Source organism: Camelus bactrianus, chromosome 11, assembly GCF_048773025.1.
Source record: "Camelus bactrianus isolate YW-2024 breed Bactrian camel chromosome 11, ASM4877302v1, whole genome shotgun sequence".
In the NCBI taxonomy this organism is placed as follows: domain Eukaryota; kingdom Metazoa; phylum Chordata; class Mammalia; order Artiodactyla; family Camelidae; genus Camelus; species Camelus bactrianus.
Window position 1 is genome coordinate 24,819,357 of NC_133549.1, and position 27,664 is coordinate 24,847,020.

Below are 27,664 nucleotides of genomic sequence, written 5' to 3' on the forward strand. Positions count from 1 at the left end.
GGGCTTTAAAAGAAAGTTCATTTTGAACTACTTAAGCACAGAAGATTCTGGAAGATGAGCTTTTTTCTTTTTTTGTCTTTTTCTTTCCTATTTTAATTGAAGTATAGTCAGTTTACAATGTTGTGTCAAGTTTCTGGTATACAGCGTAATATTTCAATCACACATGTACATACATATATTCCTTTTCATATTCTTTTTCATTGTAGGTTAGAACAAGAGCTTTTAGGTTGCAAATTTCTGCCACTGAAGTTCTGGTTCCCACTTTTGAGGCAGACCTCGCCCCCTAGTGGAAAGGGGTGGACTCTGCATCAGAATAAATGGTTCACCCTCAAGGCGGGGTGTCTAGCTCAGGTTCTATATTTCATATTACAGGAAATTTGGGTTTAAATAATAAAATCAGCCAAGGTGATGAAATAGATTCACAGGTTTGTTGTTGATTTTTTTTCCACTGGAGAAGGAAGACAGTCGGGTGTGTGGGGTGCAGTGAGGAACCCTGCTGTGGAATCGACATTTTCACATTGGAGTCGTTTCTGGGTGGGACCCCAGATCTCCTGTACCAGGATCTCCTGTACCAGGATCTCCTGGAAGCCCGGGAGTTACAGCGCAGGTTCCTGCGTGGCTCCTAGGCTGTCAAATCAGCCTTCACAGCTGGGGACGAGGGATCCATTTGCACCAGCAACCAGGCGATTCGGGTGAAGAGCGTGTCCAAGAGCCGTGGACCAGGAGGCAGGCCTGCTGTCAGCTGTTTCAATCTCACCTGTGTGCTGTTTCCCAGCAACCCTCCACCTGCCAGGACACTGCCCATCCTCCAAGACCATTTATGTGCCACCTCCTCAGTGGGACCACCCTCACTGTCCGAATGCCCCTGTTGGAATCAAATGAGATGTCCCACATAACAGCACCCCGTCCATAATGGTCCAACGTGCCCTAGGTGCTCCGTGCACAGTTCTGTCCAGTGTGCAGAAGGTGTTCAATAAATACTTGAATTAAGCACCGTAAAACATTTCACCACTTCTCAGTGGGCCATGGAGGGAAATGGTAACAGCAGGCGGGCCCTGTGGCCGGGCCTGGGGTGGCCCGCCGGCTCTGCCACGCTGAGAAACCTTGGATGCACAAACACCTTACTCTCTGAGGGCCAGCTCCCACCCTTACCAGACATGGATGAAGCCTGCCTCACGGGGGGCTGGAAGAATTCAGCGAGAGGGCAGGTACCAAGTGTAAGCATTTTCCAACCAGAGCTGTCGCTCTAGCTGGCCTGGCCTGTGCAGTGAGGAGGTAGAAATGACCCCAAAGAGCCCCATCCCTGGTGCCCCGAGTCCTTCTGCCTCTTGTACCCGTGGTCTCTGGCTCTGCAGGCAGGGGACGCAGCCTAGTCCTTCAGGCCCTTCCCTCGTCCTTTCTGGGGTGGCCTTTCTCCTACGTCCTTGGCTTTTGGACCCTCACAGCTCTACTGGTCACCTCAGGGAGGTATTTTTGGAATTGTTGTTCTGCAAGTTTCTCCCAGTCCTGCAGGCTCCTGGAGGGTGGTGGTGCACATTCCAAATAGCTGAGCGAGGACAGTGGTTTCGCCTAGAAAGTGGGCAATCATTCCGGTTTCAGTAGTGCTTCCAAACAGCCTCTTCCCTCTCGGACATCTGCAGGCTGGCTTTTCAGAAGTTTTTAGTTCTTATCTGCCCTGTTATCCCCTAGGAGAAAATGCCGCGAGGGTACTCCTTCTCCAGAGCCACTAACCCTCACTGCCCCAGGGGCAGGCTCACCAAGGGGCTGTTAGGGGCTCACAGCCCTGAGAGGGAGGCTGAGGGGCTGGCTTACGCCCTTTTCAGAGACTAGGAAGCAACATCCAGAGAGGGGAAGCCACAAGTGACTTTTCTGACTTAGTGCAGTTAGTTTGGAGGGGAGGCAAACACAGCGTCGCCTTCTTCCAATTCTGTGCTCTCTTCAGAGCAACCATTCTACCTTTTGAGAAAAAAAACTCAGGTTCTAAGGGGAAATGCATTTTGAATGGGAAGAAAACTATAAGCGCATCTAAAAATCACTCGGGAGGGTCACCTGCCAAACCTCTGAGCACCGGGCATCTCAGCGGACTTCATCTTTGTATTTTTCTCATTTTTCTTCCACAAGCCTGTATTGTTACACGGAAGTAACACTTCATGTTACAAAAAGAGACAACCAATTGTGCTTATTTGAGAATAAACCACAGCTCTCTATGAAAACAGAGATGAATCTTTTAAACGTGATGCTGCACAAAAGGATGCGGGCACGAAAGAGGGTATGTTGCATGGTTCTGTTTATTAAATATTCAAACTAAATGGCCACATAATGGTGGTAGTTGGGACAGCGTTTACCTGCAAGGGGTGGTGACTGGGAGGGGGTTCAGGGTTGCCGGGCGGTCTGGGGTGCTGATCATGCACTTTCTGTTTTTGATCTGGGTGCTTGTATATGGGTTCACCTTGTGAGAGCTCGTTGACCTACATCATAGATTTTCAGCATTGATTCTGATTTTTTGAGATGGTGCACTAAAATATTATTACCTGAATTACTGAGTATTTTGACACAAGGGGAGTGCCTGACTCGCCTCACCCTGTCCGGGCCCTGCAGGGGTGGGAGGAATAATTGAGGCTACTCCCCAGCAGTCTACCCAACTGGGTCACACCTACCAGCTCATCAAAACCCTTTATACCAGGAACCAGTCTGGAAAGCATCAATTACTCCAGAGATTTCAAACAGAATAAATATAAAACAGAGAACTGATCACACAGATGAAGGGAGATCTGAGAAGACAGACAGACGAGAATGAGGCACCCGGAGACCGGCAGCAGAAGGAAGTCTTCACCGCCCTGAGGCTGGAGGGACACAGGGACCGGGTGGTGCCACCAGAACCAGAAACAGGGCCATCTGATGGGCCTGGAACCACAGCAGGAGGCTGCCAGGCAGGAGCTGGGACGGCAGACCTGGAGCCACGAGAGGGACCCAGCCGCTGCTGGGACATGCCCTCCATGGCTGAGAGCGAGAAGTCCCCCGGCTTCTCCCAGACTCTTGCTCTCCAAGGTTCCGTCACTGCTTCCCCTTGGCTGGATCTGGCCAGAAGCAAGCTGGGGAACAGGGCTTGCAGGAGGGGGACGAGGGTGTACCCAAGAACAGACCCAACTCCTAGTTCCTTTGTCCGATTCTTCCACCGTGTCCCCTTCCCACCTTCCCACCAGCCTCTCTCTGCCAGGTCACTCTGCACAGGGCACTGGTCCTCTGCTCGGGAGGAGGCTCTCTTAGCCTCCGTCTGATTCCAAGGTGATCATTAGACTAAATATACCCACCTGTTGTCTATACAGCATCAGCGATGCTCCATCTCTTTTCCAAAGACGCTGGATAACACATTGTGGCAGATACACCCTAAGGTGACCCCTTGTATAATCCTCTCCCTTTGAGTGAGGTCAGACTGTATGACTCAATTTTAGCCCAGAGAACATGTGACTTACTTTTAGCTCAGGGAACATGGCCAAGGTGATGGGATGTCACTCCCAAGATTTCCTTACATCATGCAAGACTCTGTCTTATCAGGCTAGAGTGAAAGAGACTCTCCTGCTGGCCTTGAAGGACAAATAGCTGTGCTCTGAAATATCTACAGAGAGCACTGTGTGGCAGGGAACTGCAGGGGGCCACTAGGACCTCGGCAGCCTTCTCCCAATAGCCGGTAAGCAGTCCGGCTCTCAGTCATACAGTTGCAAGGTAATGAATCTACCAAAAATCTTGCGAGCTTGGATGTGGCTACTCTCACTCATGCCTTCAGATGAGAATACAGCCTAGCTACCACTAGATTGTAGACTTGACCCTGAGCAGGGGACCCAGCAAAGCTGCCTGGACTCCTGACCCACAACAACTATGAAATCATAAATAGGTATTGTTTTAAGCCACTAGTTTTGTGGTACTTTGTTACACTGCAATGGGAAACTAATCCACAAAGTGGGAAGAAAGACTTTCTTACCTTGCTTTTTCCAGACCAGAGTTCCATTGAAAAAGGTGGGATAGTAAATAAGTCACCCTATACTTTAGAATTGCTGGCTTCCTTTCCCACCTCTTGTTCTGGCTGAGCTGAAACTGCCAGGGACAATGGCCAGGCGTGTTGTCCTGTGCAGCAGGCAGAGCGGTATCTTGAGAAGGGGAGGACTTACTGCTCTCAGCTGGAGATCGCTGTTCCTGCTGGTGCTCCCACGGGAGTCCTCCCGAGGTGCAGCCAGTTAGGGCTGGACTCAGGGTGCTTTGGGGTCAGTGATGGCAAATGGATTCATGGTTCTGGTACTTTCCATCCTCAAATGATACAATTGTGAGTGCTGTGGTCTGAATGTGTCTCCCCAGAATTCGTATGTTGAATCCTAACCCCCAAAGGTAATGTCATTAGGAGGTAAGGACTTTGGGAGGTGATCAGGTTGTGAGGGCAGGGCCATCACAAATGGGGTTAATGCCCTTACTGAAGGAGGCCCCAGAGAGCTCCCTGGCCCCCTCCGTGATGTGAGGACTCGGCGAGAAGACAGCCGTCTATGAGCCAGCAAGCAGGTTCTCAGCAGAGCCCACATGGAATCTGCCGGCACCTTGATCTTGGACTTCCAGCCTCCAGAACTGTGAGGAATAAATTTCTGTTTCTTTGTAAGCCCCTAGTCTGTGGTATTTTGTTATAGCAGCCCAAACAGAGGGAAGACAGTGGGCAACAGTTCTAATAAGACCATTGCTAACTCGGAGAGTCAGCTGAATACTTGAGTGGTCCTTTTAATATCATTTTATTTCCTTTTATGTAGACCAGTGGAAGAAAGAAAATCCCATAGGTTCTTCTGAAAACTGTTAAGATAATGAGAAGATGAATGAAAAACTTGCATAGATTGGAATGCCCACCGTTTGGATTTTCAAGGCCTAAAAGATGAAACAAAACAAAGCAAATGGGACTTTTGGGATAGACACAGTCACCCTCTAGAAGCCTAACAATTGTGTAAGATGTTGGTTCTTAACTCTGGCTATGCATGAAGAATCCCCTAGGGAAGGTTTTTAAAATAAACTTGAAAAAGATTAAGTATAACTTACATACAATAAAGCACACAAATCTTAAGGATACAGCATGCTGAATTTTCACTCCTGTGTGACCACCACCCTGATCATGATAAAGAACATTTTAGGTACCTCTGGTCCTTCCTAAACCCTTCTGGTCAATATCCCAGCCTCTCCCACTCCCACCTCCACAAGGAAATTGCTACTCTGATTTCTAACATCATAGAGAATAACTTGAGAAGCTTTAAAAAATGCTGATTACTGGGTCCCACCACGGAAAGATGAACAGCCAGTCTCACCTGGGTGGCACTAGGGCCTGGGACCAGGTGATTCTGATGTGTGGCCAGGACTGAGTATTCACAGGTTTAAGTTCAAGTCCCGTTCCCCACAGGGCAGCAAGGGCCTGAATTCACAGTTCAAAGAGCTCCTCCCAGCACTCCAGACAGCCTCTCTGGCAGTTTCTGGATTGCATCCGTCATGAGCCTGGCCAGGTACTGAATCCGCCCGGATGCTGGGGTGGCCCACTGAGGCAGGTGACCTCAGTTCTCGGACGGGCCAGAGGCAGGTGGGCTGGGCCATGGATTTCAGTGGAAGTGACAGGTGACCTCCAGGCAAGAGTGGAGATGGCGGCGGCAAACACACTCCATCAAACATGCCTCCTCCCCCAAAAAGTCCCCTCCGATGTTTATGAAATGGATCTGGTGTGACCCAAAGCAGGCAGTCTGGTTTGGATTACAGTTTCCAATACGCCCAGATCTCACTGTAGGAGATTTCTCTTTAGCGTTATTTGGAGCTGTGATAATCCCTAAGACTCTGAGCACGCTTCCCCCACAGACCCCTGCAGGTGTAAAGCCAGCGACCCCCAAAAAGGGGCAGAGGAGAGAAAGAGCAAAAAGAAATCAAAGAGAAATGACAAGCACTCACGTGGCTTTTGCAGGACGGCTTGCCCAACCCAAACTTCTGCGTGATCTGGTTTGTCCTGAACTCTTGCCACTTGCCGTCCACCAGGGTCTGGGCTCTGATCTCGTAGGTCACCAAGCGTTCCACTCTCAGGCTGATAGGGCCGTGTTCACAGACCACGGAGGGGAATTCCAAGTCGGTGTGCCTTATTCTCTGCAAGGAGGGTGATCCACCTTAGGTGGAACTGAAACCGGGGTGACCCGGTGTTAGCAAAGCCTGGTTTCTGGCACGTCGGCCCCCCTGTCTGATGTGTGCAGAGAGCAAGCGTTTCCCGAGGCCCCGTTTCCTGAGCAGGGCTGCTGCTGAGTCAGTTGGCATTTGAACCTTCACCATGAGCAAACCACTGGCTGACAGACTAGGGTTTGGCCAACCCAGGAAAACGCCATTAAGTCAAGCTGTAGTGAATTGGAAGGTCTTTGCTACTGCTTTGCCAGAATTAAAAAACCCACGTAGTATTCATATGAGCATTTTCACTACTGTTGTTACATAATTGCTCCCTCCCATCCAGTAAAACCCATTATGTAGGGAAATGCCTGAGTCACTGAAGATCGAAGGTTGGCCCGACTTGCTCAAGGACACACAATGAGCTGGTGGCCAAGCTGGGATGAAAACCCAGGTTTCTCATTCATGTATTCATTCATTTATTCATTCATGATACAAATGTACTGGCCCTGTGTTCCTGGTTCTGTGATTGGCAGTGGTAATAAAAAGATTAGTAAGACATGATTTCTCAAGGAGCTTAAAGTCTATGAGACTTATAATCAAATCCTAAGTGGAACACAGCAGGCCACCATCACAGCGGTCGTCATCATCATCATGTGGGCCCTGTTCCAAGCCCTTCGCACAATTTAACACATTTAATACTTACAACCATGCAGGGAGGTAGGTCCTATTGCCTTCTCCAACTTAAATTAAAGGTCAGGAAAGTGGACACAGGGAGGTCCCTGGACTCGCCAAGGTCATAGGGCTCACCAGGTAGTTTGACTTCAGACTCTATTCCGAAACCCAGCTCTCCTGCCCCTCCTAAAAGTCCAGCAGGAGCATGGAGGTGAAGCCATCCACCCTCCTGACTCCTCCAGGGTCCTGTCCACAGCTCTGCTCTGCCACTCCGAACAAGACCATTCTCTCTCCCTTTGTGGGCACTGCTAGTTACCTCCATGGAAAAATGGCCATCTGTAAAGCATCACCCAATATGAACAAACTGAAGGTGAATTGTGCCCCTTCTGATGTGGTTTCAGAAGACCAGAATTTAACCCTGGATCTACCAGTAGAGGTCATATGAACGTATAGACACTCAACTTTGAGATTGTCATCTATTAAATGGGGGTAAGAGCAGCAACCTCGAAGTATGGGTGCAAAAATCAAATGACATCACATCTGTGTGATTATCACCAGGCTTCTAACACATCCCATATTAAGTAGTAATTAATGTTTAATCAACTATTATTAATTCAATATGAATCGGCTCTGAATCTAAATGGCTTTTTCAGACACATACCTTTCCTGTGCTCTGTCCTTCTTACCTGCATGTGAAAACTATACGAGGTAGTGTTATGTTTGATTCCCTTTATCTCAAAGAAGAATCCATATATGGCAATCATTTTCGAATGTGTCGTATACTCCTAAATTGAAACAGATAAGCAACAAAGTGACAGAAAAAAAAATCTTCAGTATTCAGAGGCAACAGGACATAGCCAAACCAATTCCAGCCACAACTACAAAACTAGCTAACCTGTGATTTAAAACTCAACAGCAATTTTAGCCTAGGAAGCAAAAGAAAAGACAAATTGTAGCGACTTCACAAATCCTTACAGGTTAGCGCTCAGTGGCAAAGCTATTTGCTCTGCACGCCCCTCGGTGGGGAGAATGAGACAGGCACGTTCTTGGATGACCTGCAATCTGCAGAGACCTTGGAAACAAAGCATTTTGCTCCGTGCTCACAATATTGCAGGGAGTCCTGGCCACTGCAGTCTGCAGTCTGTCCACTTGGGCAGGTCTCTGCAAGCAAGGGGCTGGACCTGGCCCAGCCAGGCCTGGTCCAAAGAGGAGTCTCTGATGATAGATTCAAGGCCCCAGGCCCCTAAAACACCAATTCTTTTGAGATCACTATTGGGGTGGCTTTGATGAAGTTGGAGGAAAGCAGTAATTTCTTGGAGAACCGTGCCTATCAAGGGAGCCCAAGACAGAGCCCAGCCGTCAGCCCCACGTGCTCCCCTGGTGACTGAGCGCCCAGATGTCCTGCAGCCAAGCTCCCTGATCCACTGCTGCTTTGATTCTGGGTTCCATCAAAAGAGCTGCCCAGAACAGGCTCACTCTTGAAAACTTCAACGTGGGCTCAGAGTGGAATCTCTCCTTGAGCAGTTGGCAGCCCGTCATGTTTACTCAGAAGGAGATGACCACCTCATCCCAGTTTGCCCAGGCCTCTCCTGGCTTTAGAACAGAAAGTCCTGCATCCCCAGAGAAGCTCCTCCAACTCTGGAAAACTGGGAGATCTGGTCACCTTTGTGGGGAATCTTGGACATGCACATCAGGTTACTAAATGGCCTCTTCCAGGTTTTGTGAATTTTACTTCCAAGGGGGTGGTAAGTGTGCAGAAAAGACACCTACGATTTCCTCTCCTGCCCTGGCCTTCTTCCTACCAGAGCTAAGAAGTGATCAAAGGTCCTTAACTAAGCACGGAACAGGGGTGTTCTTCACCCTGCTCACCCAGCCAACAGTACCTGGTTAAAGAGCAGCCCGAATCTCACCGCCTGGGTGGAAAGATCGTTCACGTGGGCCATGTCGCCCCCACTCTCCAGCTGGAAGGAAAACACACACCACTTACCAGCAGCCTGATCGCCCAACACCATCTTCACATCGGTTCACTGAGCCCTACAACCTCCCGTGCTTGAAAGAGTTCTGTCTCTGGATCCTACATTCATCCGTGAATCCAGTCCGCAGCATTTATCTGAAAACCAACTAGCCAGGTACTGTGCGTGATGCTTCCAGAGGATGCAAAGACGAGAACAAGAAAAATGCCCCAGCCATCTTACTGGGGAAATAAAATGCGTACGTTAGTAGCCGGATCACCAGGCAGAGAATGACTGTGGCTGTCAAGTCAAGAGCAAGCACGGACCTGCACGAAGGCTGGGATGGGGAGGGAGAGGATTTCAGGAGGATGACATTGGCAGCAGGGGCAAAAGGAAGGAAGTGGGCAGGGCCAGAAGGACATCAAGAAGGAGGTGGGGGACTTCCTGAGGTGTCCAGCCCCAGCCCAAGACTGTCCCCTCTCTGTCACCCCCTCCCCTCCTCTGCTCTGTCAGAGCACAGTTCTAAGCTATGTCCCAGAGAAGCACGAGTGGTTATACTGTGCGGGGGACACTGAGCCCTGTGGTTTACACATTACAATAGGTATTTGTTGAGCTGAACTGAATTTTAACTAGTGACTCATAAATCTTCAGAGCTCAAACACTGCCCCACTTCATCTCTGAAAATGTATGATTGGAAACACATAAGAAGTACGGCAGTTTGCATGGACAATTCACAAAGGGGAAAATACCACATAAAGAAAGATTCATATTTACTAGTAATTAAGGGAATGCACGTTACAAAATGAGACGCCATTGTTCGCTTTGCAATTAACACAAGTCACCTGTAAGGAAAATGCCCTTCGCTGCTGAGCTGGTACCGAGTGAGGCACCTCATGTATCACTGGGGGAAGAGTAATTTGGTTCCAGTTTTGCTAATATGTATCAAGAACAAAAGTGCACATTCCTTTTGGGGCCAGTATTTTCTACTCTTGAGAATCTCCTCGAATCAACCATTACGTGCAAATGCATTCACCATATGGTCTATTTATAACAGTTAACAATAAACAACACCGTGACTTTAACAGCAAGAAACACGGTGACTTTTCTACAATAAAGGAAAGGCCGAGTAGCATTGTTTGTTGCATATCCTCTTGGTGGAAGAGTTGGAAGTGATTACAAGTGTTGATAGGAAGCATATTTAACTACGAGTATTTTTTTTTTTTAAAAAAAGACTGAAAGGCAGTGAAATGCAGTGACCTGTTAGCAGTGGTTATTTTTGGATGGTGGGTCTGAAGGGATGTGTTTTCTTTCAATTTCTCTGCATTTAAAAAATTTCTAATAATAAGCACGTGACATGTGTGTCTGTGAGGGGACTTGGGTTGGAGGGCTGTGTGGCCAGTGGTCCCTGACTCTCCAGGTCCGACAGGGCGGATGCTCTGAACACCTGGGTTCCAAGGCAGGGCCTCCTCCTCCTCCTCCCCTCTGGGCTTGGCTCTCCCCACTTCCCCTGGCGGAGGATCCAGATACATCCCGACCTCAAAGGCCCAGAGGTTTCCAATGCAAAACACATCTCCAGAAAAAGGAAAGTCCAAAAGGCAATAAATTTCAACAACTGTTTCCTTGCTGAGCTGACGACTCACCGCGTGGTAATGGTAGGCTGTGACCCGCAGCAGCCAGGATTCGGGGAAGAAGTTAATACGCCTTAACTCCTCCAGATCCTTGCCTGGGAAGAAGCACGGGGGGGCATTCTTATGGCTTTATTCATAACAGAACCACAAAAGTCCCATTTACCGAGGGAGAAAGGAGGAAGTCAGGAGCTGAGGACTGGAGGGCCTTCCTGGGCCTGGGAATCATAAGGTGTGCAGAACCCAAGTGGGACGTCCCAGAGCGCTTTCTCCCAAAGCGTTCACGGCCCCCTGCCCACTATCCTGCCCGAGGAGGGAGGGTTGAGGTCTGACCATCAGTGTCTGTGGAGGGTCTAGAAGCAACTTGGACAAAACTCTCTGGGCTCCATCAACCGTCCGTGGGTTTTAGAGCTGCTCATTCTATCTGGGTCACTGGAAATGGCTTTGAGAAAATTTTCAAATGTCCTTTCAGAGGCAAAGATCTCACTGGGTGGCCACCTGGGCTGCCCAAAACACACTCTCTGATATTTCCTTCTCTTTCCAAGTCACAGAAGCCTTGCCCTGGGCCAGAGCATGATGCTGAGAAGGCTCAAGCCTGGAGCAACAGACCCAGTCTTCTCCCAAACCACGAACAAGCGACCAAGAGGGGATGTCGCTCGAAGAGGCAGGGCCCACGTTTAGACGGCAACAAGGCAGCTGTCAGCACTGAGGACACTTTCACAGCGCATAAGCCCTTTCCATCCATCATCATGTTTCACAGAAGCTCTGATTATTCCCATTTTACAGATAAGCAAACTGAGATGGGCTGTTCAGTGACTTTCCCAAAGTCACACCTCTTGGAAGTGACAAAGTCAGATCTCAGCTGATTCCTTTGGAAACATCTGGTGGGGCCTCCCCGGGAGTGGCTGAGGGGTGGGGCAGGTCCCCAGCAGCCTGCCACGGACGCATTCACATGGGCTGGAGCTTACCTTTGGTGATGCCATGCAGACGCAGGCAAAGGAAGAGGTGCATCAAGTTCTGTCCTACATCCCGGTCCAGAAAGGAACACTTCTCGGGAAAGCTTAGCAGAGATGCAAAGAGAAATAAGAGGCTGTCAGAAAGCTCTTTTCTGGATTTGGCTAGGGCTAGTTAAAGCCACAGCAGAGACTAGTGGTTCCATCAGCCAGGGGTGGAAGGTGCCTGGTTCTCTCTGGATGGGTGAGGAGTGTGGAAGCAGAAGGTGGTTGCAGTGAGACAAAGGGTTATATTCCCTGGTCATTGACCACTGAGCTGTGCACTTAGTAGGTGTCCGACAAATACTCATTAAATGACCATAGGAACGCATGTGACTGTACAGAGGGTTTCAAGATACATTTTCTCACTTGAGTCTCACAAACATCTCAAGGAACAGACAGGACAAGTATTATCAGCTTCATTTTACAGATAAAAAGAACAATGGCTCAGCCAGGACTTGAACCCAGGACCTCTGATTCCTCCTCTACGCAAACTGCCCTTTGAATAAATGGCCACATCAGGTAATTCAAAAGCACTTTCTGGAGCACCTAAATGTGTAAAACAAACACTAGCAGACATAAAGGGGAAAATTGACGGTATTACAATAACAGGAGGAGACTTTAACACCCCACTAACATTATTAAACAGGTCTTCCAGACAGAAAATCAATAAGGCAACAGAGATACTAAATGGCACATTAGAACAATGAGACTTAATTGATATTTTCAGGACATTACATCCCTAAAAAACAGAATGCACATTCTTTTCAAGTGCACATGGAACATTCTCTAGGCTAGACTACATACTCAGACACAAAACAAGCCTCAACAAATTTAGGAGGATAGAAATTGTTTCAAGCATCTTTTTTGAATACAGTGATATGAAACTGGCAATCAACCACAGAAAGAGAAATGAGAAAAAAACCAACTGCATGGAGACTAAACAACAGGCTACTAAAAAACCAGTGGGTCAAGGAGGAAATCAAAGAGGAAATCAAAAACCCTTTCCGACAGAGCTGAAAAGAAAGGATGGTCGGATGAGTGGGTAACTGTCTTAGCAGCTGGTTCCAGGATCAGTTCTGCGACACTGTTATTACTAAAATCCAGTTAATTTCCACACACGGCTGAGGTTGGGGCTGGGTTGAGATCAGATTCTCCTTGAGAAGACACGTTACACACAGACACACATTCACCACACTTGTTTTGAAACAGGTTACTTCATAAAATGGTCACTTTTGACAAATGGGGACAACAGGGTGATAATTTTTCCAAGTCCCTTTGGAAAGACAAAGTCATTCCCTCAAGACAGATCCTGTATGAGACGAGCCAAGGGCACTTTTAGATTATTTTTCCATGAATCAAGTGTGATGTCCAAATCACACCCTGTCCCAGCCAGACTGAGCGCTCCGTTGCCCCGTGTCCTGCCTCTGCTGGAGGTGCCCGCCAACCTGCCTGTGGACCATTTGTTTTCACAACATCTGGGAATTCCTGGAACTCTCCAACTCCTCCTGTCAGTGGTCCCAGGAGGTAAGTTTAGGGATGCTGAGGCGTTGTGAGAGGCAAGAGGGGCATGAAGACGAATGAGTTAATTCAAATTCAATGATTACTTATTAGAATTCCCTGGAGGCCTGTCTCTGGGGGTGGACAGACCAGGTAAAAAGGGGGGCTGACACTTCCAGGAGTGCAGGGCTATCGACCCTGGAACCAGCCCTCCTCCGTTACCCGGGGCAGGCGGAGCTGGGTGAGTGTGGGCAGTGCCAGGGCCTGAGAGCATGGCTGCCTTAGCTGGACGATTAAGACTCGCCTCCCTCCTTTCCCTGACCTGAGTGCTGCTCCCTTCCCTGCCTCTCTCTCACCATGTAATGGAGGAACAAGTTAGGTGGCATCACGGTGGTTGCAGCTGTAAAGGAGGAACGAAGGAGTGGAGCTGGCGTGGGACCTCCAGCCCTTGAGTGCTCTGGGGGATGAGCCTGTACCCTTGACAAGGGCTCCCACAGCCCGGAGTGGCCCCCGAGAAGGGAGCACTTGCTGAGCTGCATGTTAATAAGGTGTCTTCCCAGAAGGGAGAGAACAGCCTAGAGGACAGATTTCCCTACCAGCTCAGACACCCCCAGGCACCAGCCCCACAGCTTTGTGGGAAGGTTGCTGGGAGCGTAGGAGGGCCCCTGATTCTTCCTATGAAAAGCACTCAGACCCGACGACCAACAGCCAGGACCTCACCAAACAGTCCTCCTCCCACAGAGGATTCTGGAAGAGCTTTGTTTAGACAAGTGATTGGACTTCATGACGCCTTTGAGTCACAGAGAAGTGGCACTGGTGGTGGCTGACTTGGAGAGGTCAAAAGTCAGCTCATCCATCACTCAACCATGCTTCCAGCTCCTGAGCTCTGGCCTTGGAGTCAGACAGACCGGGTTCCAGGCCTGGGCCAGCCAGCCATCAGCCATGTGACCAAGCCTCCCTGACCGTCCATCTCCTTCTTTGTCAAAGGGGGACAATGACTGCATGTGTTTCCCTGGTAGTTGGGAGAAGAAGAGGAGACAGTGCTTGTGAGGTGCTGGGCACAGCTGCTGGTTCCCAGTGGCACTCTGAGCCTCGTGATTACCACCACTGTCCCCTCTTTCCAGGGAAAGTGACCTGGACTCAAACCGGTCAAGTTCATGGCCATGTTCTTGGTGCCATTCATTACCACTGCCACCTAACTTACCAGAGCCACAGGCTACCTCAAAGGAAGAGAACAGTGACCTCAGCTGCTGATTCTCTAAAATCCCAAGGCATCTGAGCAGTGTGGTCCAACTCCTCCAACAATTGGCATAACCCTTTCCCTAGAGCCCGGCGAGGTGATTGCTGCAGAGGCAGGACTCCGCCAGGCCTCCCGAGAACAGCCCAGCTCACTTCCACCTAACCCGGCTCAACTCCGCTGTGGGGTGGGGAGGCAGAGGGGAGGCATCTGAGATTCTCGGGGCCAATGATGAGCACACCTGATGGCTCACCTGATGTCACATAAAGTGCGGAAGCTGGCTGCTAAGTCAGGGACCTCTTTGAATGGCTGTTTGGTGGAATCAAAGGCTGGCATGGCATCCTCAGGTGCTGAGCTCCGTCTGTGCAAAGATCTCTTTGAGTTTAGCACTGACTTTTCTGGGACAAACTTTAGGCCATGGTGTCTGCCTCCCAAAGTTCAAGGAGAAACCCTTGGGGCATGACTCCCTTAGGGAAGAAAATTCATAGGTCCTGGATACTGAAAGATACATTCAGATCAGGTCTGCCTCCTGCTCACAAGGCCCTGGGACAACTCCCCTCCCCAGACCTTCTGAAAGGCACTGCCCGGGACAAGTCTCCGTCTGACAGGCACAGACTGTAATTTTAGAGCTGCCGTTAGCCATGACCATCTCACTTCCTCCATCCTGTCATCTGTTGGAGTCATTTACCCTTTCAGACTCCAAGTGCCACGAGCCTAGCACTTCAGATTTTAGCCTTAAAGTACATAGTGTGGAATTCTGACATCTGCTGTAACACAGACGAGCCCTGAAGACGTTCTGCTAAGTGAAATAAGCCAGACACAAAAGGAAACATACTGTACGATTCCACTTATATGAGGTTCCCAGAGCAGTCAGAGTCACAGAGGAGGAGGGTAGAAAGGTGGTTACCAGGGGCGGGGGGAGCAGGGAACAGGGATTTATTGTTTCATCTGTGTGGAGCTTCAGTTTAGGAAGACGGACAATCTCTGGAGGTGGATGGTGGTGATGGCTGCACAGCATTGTCCATGTACTGAATGCCACTGCGCTGTACACAGAAAAATGGCGAAAGTGGTCAATTTTATGTTGTGTATATTCTACCCCAATAAAAGAGAATTAGGGTCAAAAATTACTTAGTGTCTATGAAAAATATCTGAAATAATATTTTAGATTTTAAGGTGAAGTTTGACAAAATGACACCCTTTGGGGCCATAACTCATGATGAGAAGGGAGCATGACTTTTTTCAAAATGTTAACTCAGCACAGAAGACCTGGGCACCTTCCAAAACCCAAGAAGCAGGAAATAGTCCTCTTGGCTCCTGATACCGAAGTGTGGTAATGAAACAATTCTGAATGTCGCCGCCACCACCATCACCTACCAAATGTCACCACCATTCAGGACCTCCTGCCAAGTGCCGCACTGGGCTTTTTCTTTGAGTCGGAACAAACCTACGTTGGAGCTGATGAGAGGGCACTGTTAACCTCCACACAGGAAGGTCAGGCGTTTTGCTCAAAGTCTTATAGCGAGTAAACGGCAAGAGTGGGAGTCAGACTCCGGACTGCCACCTTCTAACACACACCTCATTTACTGAGTGTGCTGTTTGTCTCCGCTTCCTCTGTGAAGATGGGAATTTGTGTCTGTTTTATTTACCCTTTCATCCTCAGCACCCCTGACGGTGCCTGGCTCTCATTCGGCTTGCAATATGTTAAGTGAATTAATTGGATGAATGAGCTGGTCCCTGCCAACTCACTAGCCCTAATCCTACCATCCCCTCCCTCCACTCCCCGATAATTTACCTTCTAGGAATGCAGTTCCAGCCCCAGGGCACGCACTCCCTGCGGGCACACACGTGCATGCACAGACCAGGCTATTCCATGTCAAGTTTCCTATGCTCACGGGGTCCTGTCTGTTGTTGTCACACTTATTTGTCAGGCCAAGTCCTATTGGTCATTCTTCGAGACCCAGTGCAATGTCATCTTGAATATAAAGATAGAGATGGTCCTGACCTTTGCCCAAAGGCAGAACTGGGTCAAGAAATTTTTTCTAATGACGACTTTATCTGCCCTCTGCAAGGACCTCCTGCACCCAGACACTTCACATGGCTTGTGTTCAGTCAAAGCCTCCACTGCGACTGTTGAAGACATTGTGAGGCCACCCAGTTTGGGTGGAAAGCCAAGAAGCCACATGAGTGAAGTGTAAAGGTCGTAAGGAATAGGAATCAATATATAGGGACATTGAAGAGAAGGGAGATTCAGCTTCTAGGGAGCCAAGCTAAGTGGGGCTGGGGCAGTGCTGGTCACAGCCGAGAAGGAAAGAAAAAGGCAAGAAACTCTGAAGTCAGGTCATGAGAAATCCTGACCTGAAATATATCAACCTCCCTGCTCAGGTGGAGAGATCCCAAGAGAGAACAATTCAGTTGCCCTCATGTCCATGACTCATGGAATATTCCAGAATGAATGTTCTGGTAAAGAGATCAGAGTTGCCACACAAGGGATGCCAGGTTTCATGATGACTCTGTGGTCGTATCTGCAAATGCCATCCATTAATCACAGGAGACACATGGCGTCTGCCTGTCCTGGCACACAGCATCGTGGTGCATTTCCTTCGAGATGTCTGTGGGCTGGGGCGCCGGCGGTGCAGGGCATGGCTGGGCAGCTCTCCTCGGAGGTTCCTCTCGCATGGTGGGAAGGTGGTGCTGGACTTGTCGCACATGCACACAGCCAGCATATGCTCTTGTTCTCTCTGCAAGAAGCTCAGAGCAGGAAACCGTCCAGTGTGCAGGTGAGATCCTGGAAGGCTTCCTGGAGGAGTCCTTGGGCAGCTCCATAAAGGCTGGGTCAGATTTGGACAGGGAATACGAGAGAGGAGACTCTGTGGCAGAGGTCAGGGAAATCTAGTATTTGAGATTGTGTGGATACTGGCTTCACTCACTGCTTTCAATGACTTCCTTCTGGTGAGGTTGCTGGAATCCACCCTCGCAGTGTTTGACAGAGATCCATTTAGTGATTAAGAAATCAGTTAAGGACCAGCATTACAAGGCTGTTAATGACTTGCACTTAACCCTGAGATCTCAAAGCTAAAGGATGTGTCAGAAGATCTGGGAGACCCAGTCCACCCAGCGCCACCAACAAATTGCAGAAGGAGCCTGAGAACACCGCTTACCTTCCCTGGCCACCTTTCCCTGGATGGATTTTATAGACACACTGTTGAGTGAAAGAATCCAGATATTCAAAAGTCCATGCTAGGGGGGAGGGTATAGCTCAGTGGTAGAGTGCGTACATACGCAGCATACAGGAGGTCCTGGGTTCAATCCCTGGTACCTCCATCAAAATAAATAAATCAATAAATAAACTGAATTACCCCCCCCCCAAAAAAAAACAAAAAACCAACAAACAAAAAGTCCATGCTATAGGATTCTATTTATACAAAGTTCAAAAGTAGCCAAGAGAGCTCCATGGTAGAAAAAGTCAGGATATTGTGCACCCTGGCGTGAGAAGGGCAGTGACCAAGATAAGGCACGTTGGGGGGTGGGCAGGTCAAGTTCTGTTTCTTGCTCAGCTTCCTGGTTACACAGGTGTGTGTACTTTGTGGCAATTCATTGAGCTGTTCACTTAAGGCTTGCACACTTTTCTGTAGGTAATTTATTTTTTGATGAAAAATGTATTTTTAAAAAAAAAAAAAGTGGAAAATTTGCCTGCCACTGGCTCTTCTCCAGCTGACGAGTTTTGACAGCTTCCCTGGACTTCTCGGACTGCTAAGTGAGATGAAAAGATGACTCTTCTCCATGGCGGACGAAGACACTGGTTTTGCTTACATTTTTTTTTCTACAAGGAAATGTTAAATTTAATTCTGGACAGCCTATTTGTTTTTCTAAATTAACCACTGCCAGGAAAACAGACTGTGGGTGCCGAGGTGTGTGTGTGTGAGTGTGTGTGTGTGTGTGTGTGTGTGTGTGTGTGTGTGTGTGTGTGAGTGTGTGTGTGTGTGTGTGTGTGCTATTCAAATACCTTCATCCCTCCCTTGTCTTCCAGACATTGCTAAGACAGATGAGAAAAGGAGTATCTGATCCACTTTACTCAATACTGCTATAAACGCTGCTTTTTGGATCCTGGGCCAGCCAAGGCCACGCCCAGAGTCACCGCTCAGCCTCACCCCTGGTCCGTCACAGGGCCTGGTTAGCTAATATTCAGGCAGCTTGTCCCCCTGCCGCCACATCACGACAGCACGGTCCCATTCTGGAGGTCCCCATATTGTGATGGTCCACTCTGACCTCTGTCCCCAACCTGGGAGATACCTTATAACTCACTCTGTCATCTAAATTATTTCTTTAATAGATGCAACTTTAAAAATTGGGCCAAAAAGCCAACGTCCTTGGTTCTCATCCTCAAGCCTGTGTGCTGTCTCCCGGAGTCTCTTCCTTCCTCTGTCCCACCTCTGAACGCTGCTGGCATGTCCCTGTCAGTGGCTGTGGAAACTTCCTCAGCTGGCTGTTCCTTCTGTCTTCACTGGACTGTGGAGCTCAGCCCCCCTGGTGACTCAGCTCTGGTCCAGACTGACTGCGTCTTCCCGCGGGCTCCCTCCACCACCGCTGGGAGCAGAGGTGCCTTCCTGCAGCCTGGGCCCTCAGGCTACTAACTCCGCTGGGCCAACAGCTCCTTCCAGAAGAAATGGCAAAGCCAGAGCACGGTCACCACCCATGCCCGCTCCCACGTCCCGGGGAGACATAAGCAACCGACTGAGACATTACTTCTCACTGAGCCTCGAGAAAGCCTTAGTCTAGTACACCAAACAGGCCCTGCCCATCAATAACGATGGAAATACTTCTGCCATCCCCACCATTTCATGTTGCTGCAGACGTGGTGTTCTCTGAATTTGGCGTTAGCATGGTAAGACCCACTTCTCTGAGGGGAACCGAGCTACATAAAAATGTGTGGTGGACTCTCATCACTCCATCAGCTGTTTATTATATGCTCAGCATGGTGCCAGGGAAGCTAGGGGTGTGACAAAGGATCATTAAATCCTTCCTTTAAGCTGCTCTTGATGTACCCGGGGAGGCAGACTGTATGCACACACCAAGATGTTCATAAGGGACAGTGAGGCTCCTAGGGGACGCCCCGCCATGGGGGAACTGAGAAGAGGGGACAGAGCAGGCTAGGGTGGAGGGAGCACGACCCACGAGAGCTGGTCCCTGGGCAAATGAGTCTGGGGACTCAGGGGACGTGCATTTGGGAGGTAGAGGCCATTGACCAGTGAGCACCATTCTCAGGCAGAAGAGTGAGCTTGTTTGGGATGAGAACCACCCATCATCCTAAAAATGGGCCATGATCCTCAAAGTTGGGCGTAGGCATGGGTGACCACTGAGGGAGGAGCATCTGAAGTCCAGACTGCTTTCTCTTTCCTCCCAAGGGGACACCAAGCTTGCTGCGGGAGGGAGTGGGAGGGAGGGACAGAGGGAGGCAGGGCAGGCTGGCAGGACTCACCCCTGTGCTGCAGTCAGAGAACATGGTGCGTGGGAAGGAAGATATGGTCCTGGTTGCTCAGGCTGGGGCAAAGAGATGATGTGAAAACAGACAAATGGTTTCCAACACGGAAAACCATGCAGGCTCAGGGGGCTGGGGTAAATGTGCATGGAGGGTGAGGTTTGGGGTCAAAATGGAATCAATGTGGACTCAGGAGGAATGGAGAAGCTATGATGGTAGATGCCTCCTGGTGTAGAGGAGCCTCTGAGACCCTCTCAGGAAGGTCCAGGAAATCCTGCTGTCAGTGGACAGGGCCACATGCCTTAGTCCTCTCGCTCTCACTTGTTTCTCTCACATTAAAAACACAGTTTCAATGAATCACCCACATTCTAGCTCATTTCCTATCTCCCAGTTCTAGACGTTTCCAGGAGGAGAGCTAACCTGGTGCCAAATAGCAACTTTTCCTGGTGTGCATGACTCATTGGAAAAAGTGTCTCTTGGACTATTAAAAGAATAGGGGAGGGTGGGTTGAAGACACTTCGGTTCAAAGCAAATTATATAGAAACTAAGCAAGGACATATCATTCTGGCGCTGAAGACTGTGCTTTCCCCAAATAACAAGGCAGGAAAAAAGGGCTCTTTAGTTAACACGGTGCACAGATGTTCCAGAAAAGGAGTAAATGCTTCGGAACAAGGCAAACGAAACTTGGCTTAAACAGGTCAGTCTGCTGATGAGTACATGGAAGATGTGTTGTATCTGCTAACCTCGCAAGTGCAAAAGAAAAGGAGTCCCTGGACGTCCTTGAACAGGTCTTATCATGATGCTTGGAAGCCCCTGTTCCTGCTGATGTGGGGAACGGAATGTAAACCTGACAGTGAAGGTAATGCTTCCTGTTTAGGGCAGATCCTCTGAGGACCACCTGGCGCCGTCTTGGGCTACAGGCCACCACACTCCACAGCCAGCTTGGATGATGCGAGTGCACTTACAAAATTTAAAAAGAGGCTAAAGAGACAGAGATGGAGCCCACAAACTACTGCTTTCAGCCTCACCCGCACCCTGTCCCCCTGCCCCACGTGGCCACAGCCAACATCGCTATGGGGTTGAACAGATAGAAAACACAGGCAGAGGAGGACACAGGGAGGGGTGGAAGATGCCCTGCAGGGCAATTTTAGAAGTAATCGGCTAACAACAACACTGAACCTAGAGGCAGCCTCAGGATCTTTCTAAACACCGTGCCCTGGGAGCCACCACCAAACCAGCGGCAGTGGGCACAAGAGAGGAACCCTATCTGCTGTTTGAGGAACGGTCAGCAAAGCGTTTCGGGATTAGGCAGGTCTGGGTCCGAGTCAGGCTCCACCCCTTATCACTTGTGGGATCACTGACAAGACACTTCATCTCTACCTCAGTTTCCTCATCTGTAAAATGGGAATAATAAAACCAGCCCCCTAGTACTATGTAGATTAAACGAGATTACAAATAGAAAGTGCTTTTCAGAACTACTGCATTTAGTAAGCACAATAAAATGGTGCCCATTATTGTACTGGAATTGTTATTTTTCACTTAAATGTTGAGATATATAACTTTTAACATTTAGAAGTTTAGATAGTGTAAGAGACTGGATTAATGTTATGAAACCTTTGCACATTCAAATGCTTTTCCATTTGTCTAGAAAATCCGGAATTTTATATGCTAGATAGTGAAATATAAATGAGAATGATTTGGTCTCAGCGGGGAGGGTATAGCTCAGTGGTAGAGCACGTGCTTAGCATGCACAAGGTCCTAGGTTCAATCCCCAGTACTCCATTAAAAAATAATAATAAATTAATTATCTTCTCCCCCAAAACAAAACAAATACTAAAAGAAAAAGAAAGAAAGAAAAAAAAAAGCACAGCTGAGAGTGACTTGGTATGATTCAGGTACATTTTAAGGATGAAATTTTTTTTTAATTTATGTTTTAAAAAATTTATTTTTTAACGGAGGTCCCCTTGGGGATTGAACCCAGGACCTCATGCATGCTAAGCATGTGCTCTACCACTGAGCTATACCCTCCCTACTAACTATGAACATTTCAAGGTCAGTGCAGTGTGGTACTTTCCCCTGAATAAAAAGAGCACCTTTTGCATCATGTCTTTTACTGGACACAGAACAGGTGCTCAAAAGCACATGACTACTTCACAATACTTACCTATTATTCACTTTTTCAAGTAATCTAGTCATTCAAAGTTACCCCATACTCTTAGTCTTCACAAAGAAAACTGAATTTTATGCACTCTGAATAATGCTATGAAAAATAATATCACTGATGCTTACCTTCAGAATATCACAAGCCGAAAAAAAAAAAGTACCATTCATCGACCAACGCTAAGTTACTTTACCTGCTAAAAAACGCCAGCACGGTTTCGTACGTTGGAATTGTCTGAGTTTTGTTGTTTAGTTGCAAGTAGACCCACAAAAGCAGTGTTTTCAGAAGGTGAAACTCACTAAATGTAAACAACCTGGCCAAAAGAAAAGATTGAGAAGAAATTTCAGGAATAGCAAAACACCACGCTGTGTGTAAAGAAAGGGAAAAATTAACAGCGAGTTTGAGAAGGAGGTCACACCACGCCCTGAGTCTGTAGGTGGGCTCAGACAGAGAGACATCAACTTGTTTAAGGTCTTGTTCAAGGTCTTGTTCAAGGTCACCAGCTGGTTAATGACTGGGACTTGAACCTCAGCAGCCTGCCGCCCAGCCCAGGGTGTGTTTTCACCCACCGGCTGAGCTGCTGTAAAACAACGGTCATCACTGAGTGAGCTCTTACTGTGAGACAGGTGTTCTCAAGGCGTTTCCATATGTTCTTTTATTTAATAACGCCCAGCAACCCTGCAAAGCTGGGATATATTCCTTACTTTTATAGATGTGGAAATTGAGATGGATCCTCTGTTTATTTAAAAATATACGTTTTGTTCCTCATGGTTTTTTGCATTAATTTTCATTGTAAAATATTGCACTAAAATATACTTTATCTCCATGACTGAGGTTTCTGGGGGCCCCTGAAATTTTGCACCCAAGGGGAGTGCCTCACTGGTCATATTCTAGTCCCAGCCCCGACTGAAGGCTGAAACGTGAATAACTCATCCAAAGCCACACAACTCTGAGTTCAGACTTGAGCAGGGACTACCCCACACTGGCTGTGGAGACTCCTGCAGGCTGCTGGCCGGCCCTGCAAGCCACGACTCCCTCGTCTGTAAAACAGTGATCAAGGCAGTTGCTCAGAGGACAGTGGTAAGGTCTGTGTGAGGTGACGTGTAGTATGCGCTCCCTATGGTTGCTGTAACAAATTGTCACAAACTGAGCGGCTTAAAACAACACAAACTTATTATCATATAGTTCTGGAAATTGCTACAAAATGGTTCTCACTGGGCCAAGATCAAGGTGTGGGCAGGGCTGTGTTCCTTCCTGAGGCTCTAGGGGAAAATCATTTTCTTGCCTTTTCCAGTTTCTAGAGGCCATTAGCATCCCTGCGCTTGTGGCCCCTTCCTTCATCTTCAAGTCAGCAGCACAGCATCTTCAAATCTCTCTCTGGTTCTGACTCTTCTGCCTCCTTCGCCCACGCTGAAGAATCCTGTGTTGACATTGGCCCCCCCCCCCGGATAATCTGGGGCCCCCCATCTCAGGGTCACCCAATTAGCAACCTTAGCTCCATCTGCAAGCTTAATTCCCCTTTACCGTGCAACCTAACATATTCATGAGTTCTAGGGGTTGGGATGTCAACATCTTTGGGGGACCACTATCGAGCTGACCACACATCCAGATTGCTTAGCACAGTGCCTGGCACACAGGAATGGGCTTAGGGAGCAGCAGCTCCCACTCCTAAGTGGCTGGGCTGGGTCCTGGCTCCAGAGCCCACACTGTGCCTGCAGCAGCCTGAGGCATCTCATCAAGAAACGAGGGATGAGGAGGAAGGGGTGAGTCAGCTCTGTGAAGGATGCTTCCCAGACAGCTCTTCTAACAGGTGGCTCGGTTGCCTAAGGAGTCATCTCAACACTTCTTAGGCCTGTTGATATTTCCTGCCTCTGACCATGGACATGCACGCTGGCTTCAAAATATATCATAGCCTCTTCCCCTACCACCTTCGTGGTTGTGATGGGTGGAAGCCAAGCTAAATCGTGACTCCAAAGGCCAGTGAGAGTGTCACCCACCCACCTCTCCCGCTATTTCTGGACAGCGTAGAGCTGTCTCTTTCTCTTAGTTGTTTTTAGGCACCTACAGATGCATGGGCTTTGACTCTGGCCAGACAGGGCCAAATTTGTCACCGTCTGGGCAACAATGTAAGGCAAGATGGGAGACGTCACAGAATCACTTGCTACGATGTCCCCACAAAGACCTCTGCCATGACTTCAACCACCACTAGGCTGGGGAGCCATGTGACCTCTGGTGCAGAATCCATGCTTGAAGCCCCCAAGCCCAGAAGGTTCTTTGAGATCTCACCAAAGAGGGGCTAGCAGCAACATGGGGGAGCAACTGGGAGTTCCATGAATCAGGACCCGGGTTTTACAACTTATGATGAAGATTAATTGATGAAATAAGTCCTCTGTCTTTAGGCCAAGTACCAGTGCCCTAAAGTATTAGTTCTTGCAGGAAGTAACCACGCTGAGGACATTCAAACATATTTTCATTGGCCTAAGAGCTCTAATGACCTTAATCAAGATGGAATTCACACGGATTCTAAACTTCCCTCCAACACAGGTGAACATCTGGGCTGTTTGATGTGTGTTTGCTGGGTAGAAGCCACTGGGATGTAACTGGTGTTTTTGTTTTTTAACAAGACATTTTCCTCTATTTTTTCTTTTGAGAAAAATGTATGTAAATAATAAAAGGCCTCATTTTGAGCACAGACCATAGAGAAAGCTGTGCCCAAGTGAACAAGAAAATCTGATCAAAGATGCTCTTTGCAACACTGATCATCAGAAAAAAAATGAAGTAAAACAAAACAAAAGGCCATTAGGAAGGGAAGGAAAAAACTGCTCTCTCGTCATTCTTTGGAAGCCTGGACAACAATTACATTTAAAAATTGCGAATTAGGTACATAAATATCAACACGGAGAGAACACGTCACAAGATGCTAGTGAATAAAGTCAGTTGTAGAAGTGGTTGTACACAGAGCAGCCACAGTCACTACAATCACTGTGAGAAAATGTATGCACAGCAGTGGTTTGTTTGCCTTGAGGGAGGGAGGGAGGGAGGCGGAGAGGAAGGACGGGGAATAGGGCTGGTGGGGCAGGGGTAGGGGGACACACAGGCGACTTCTACTTTTTTGGCAATGCTTTCTTAGCTTATGACAAAATGTTACCATCTGTTCATTTGAGGAGATGGATCCAATTGTGCTTTGTATTACCCTGCCACCTTCGTAAAATTTTTACGATAAAAAATATGACCATCAATATCCTTTTTTTCCCCCTAATAAATTAGGTTTATTTATTTATTTAATTTTTTTTTTCCTTAATGGAGGTACTAGGGATTGAACCCAGGACCTCATGCATGCTAAGCATGTGCTCTACCGCTTGAACTATACCCTCCCTCACCAATATCCCTGTTGATCTTGACCATCAGTAAGGAAGGAGGAGGCTTGGAGTAGGGTGCACGAGCTGGCTGACAATAACCACAGGCGCAGAGACCACTGAGAGCTGGGTTCAAATCCCAGCTCTCATGCTGCATGGGGCAGGGGCAGCAATGCTATATGTCCTGTAATTTCCATTCCGCATGTGAGAACACGAGGAGCATCTCCCGGGGAGCTGCAGGAATTAGACTGAAGGCCCGCTCAGAGTGTTCGGAGACGCACCTGCGCTTCATAACCGGGACGCGCTGTTGTTATCAGCCAGAGAAGCGTCAGCTTCAGGAACGACGACGTTTGACAAGGATGCCCAGTGATGCTCCGGGTGCTGGGGGGAAAGCTGCGGGACAGGCATGCTGGGGAGGACACGTGGCTTTCTTAGGGAATTCCTGAGCCCTCAAGGCTCCTTGTATCAGAGACAGGAAGTCAGGGAGGGCGGGCACGTCCCCACTGGTTTCAGGGAAGCCTTTGGTGTTGACAGAACCAGACAGACCTCTGAGCTCTCCCCCCTCCTAAGTCTACAAGGAGCTTGGCTTTCGGAAAAGCAGAACTTGGAATGAAGCTTTCATAATATTAGAGTGAGTAAAACAGGGTCACTGAGTGGTGACCTCTAAGAAGAAAATTAACTGAAAACCAGAGGCCCAGGAGGTCAGGAAGACTGAGTGTATTTTACCACAGGTCATTTACAAGATGGAAAGAAAACCCAAAGGAAGATGAGGTCAAGGCACTTCAGGTGGGGAAGGTGAATGGTCTCAAAGTTGGAGCATCTGCAGTGATGGATGTGGGTCCAACAAAGCTTAGACATCCAAACACCATGACCACAAGCCAGGGATGAGCCACAGTCTACACTAAGTGGGGCCAGGGACTCTCCAACCCCGACCTCGGGTTGGCCTTTCCACAAAGCCATGTGATTTCCCGGGACAACCCAGTCTTCACGGAGTGCTGATTGCTGGGAAACCTCTGTTACAAACAAGAAGATGGTGCAGCAATGAGGGTGGGACCCTGGACTTTGCAGCCTGAAGCCCAGCCCTGCCTTTTATCATCCCTCTTATCTTAGGGACAATAATTGTATCTGCTGCACAGGGTTGTGGGGATTGAAAGAGCCAGTGCACACAGCACCGCACATGCCCAGAAGTGCTGAGTACAGGTGGTGGGTGGTGCGCGGTCCATCAGCCACCAGGAGCACCAAGATTCAGAGCCCGGGCCTGGTAAATTTCTAACCATCTGGCCAGGCGCTAGGTGAGGCCCAAGGCCCCTTTCCTGCACCCTCTGTTTCCCTCTTCCCTCCAGCTTCAAAGCAGGCGGCCACCAGACATCAACCAGGCGAGGAGAGTTCACATCAGAGGACTGGATGTGAGCACGAGGTCTGGGAGCTGTGGGCCTGGTCCCTCCAGGGCTCATGAGCTGATTACATGCTTGAGGCCATGTCCAAGGGCCATGCAGGCTCTTCCCTCCTCCCCTGGGATAGCCCTGGGCTGTCGGTGCAGACGGCTCCTGGGGCGGGGCCGGAGGAGCAGAACCTAGTTTCCACATCAGTCATGTCTCCCCAAACTTGTGAGTCTAGACACTTGACACGTAATGTTCTTGACCTCTTTTCCTGCCCAGCCAGCGCTTTCTAAGGCCTGTCCCATCACTAGCGTTCTGCTTGTGGTCAGACACGTTTTGCTCTTTCTTGGTTAAGTGCAACCAACGTGGGATAACTCAGCCTTTCCAAGGGAGGGACGGTGTTACGAAAAGTCTACGGGATGCCATGTTTATCTTTTCTTCAAGGGTTGCATAACCTTTGCTCCATGGAGGGCAGGGAGTGGAAAAATCTCGGGGAGCAGGGCAAAACGACCCTGGGAGCCCGCCCCGGGCCCCGGGGGCTGCTCTTGGGGCCCGAGTTCCTGAAGTCTTCTTAGATAATAGTCTCCCCCAACACCAGAACCCAGAACACAGTTCCACCAACCTCATTTCTCCATTAGTCTGAGGGCATCGCAGGCTACTGAGTAAATTCGAACCAACAGTAGAATAAACCTTTCCAGATCTAATTCCTGAAATCGGAATGCTTTCCGTCACACATGCACGAGGAAAACATTCATTTTCTAATATACCATAACAATTTTTAGTCGAATTTAGTCTTCATTCTTGAAATTCACCCAAAGGGAATACAATCGTGGTAACTGGGCAGTGGGTGTCAAGAACCTTTCAAAGAGTCCCCCAAAGACATGACAATGAAACGCAGTATGTGGTCCTCAACTGGATCCTGTATTGGAGGGAAAAAGATGCTACAAAGGACAGTGTGCATCAATGACTTTAAGCTATTTACTGAAGCTGTTAACTACATTGTGATTATATTAGAACAAATTCTCTTTATTAGGAAATAAACACTGAAGCATTTAGCAGTAAGAGAACACGATTGATGCCACTTCCCTTCAAAGAGTTTTAAAAAATGTGTATTGGTAGATATACACACAGATGCAAATGATAAAGCAATCAGGGCAG

The 27,664-nt window shown here is 48.6% G+C and overlaps 1 protein-coding gene across 1 annotated transcript in view; it reads right to left on the minus strand.

Annotated features, from left to right (window-relative positions):
* Positions 1–2,291: 2,291 nt before the first annotated feature.
* The window catches only part of BTBD16 (BTB domain containing 16), a 48,895-nt gene continuing 23,522 nt past the window's right edge, over positions 2,292–27,664 (minus strand). The window contains exons 9-15 of the mRNA XM_010969897.3: positions 21,965–22,084; positions 11,374–11,465; positions 10,421–10,503; positions 8,712–8,789; positions 7,515–7,613; positions 5,956–6,144; positions 2,292–4,899 (exon numbers count right to left, since the gene is read on the minus strand). Coding sequence (XP_010968199.2) covers positions 4,831–4,899; positions 5,956–6,144; positions 7,515–7,613; positions 8,712–8,789; positions 10,421–10,503; positions 11,374–11,465; positions 21,965–22,084 — 730 coding nt within the window. The 3' untranslated portion in view covers positions 2,292–4,830. The remainder of the gene's footprint in view (positions 4,900–5,955; positions 6,145–7,514; positions 7,614–8,711; positions 8,790–10,420; positions 10,504–11,373; positions 11,466–21,964; positions 22,085–27,664) is intronic.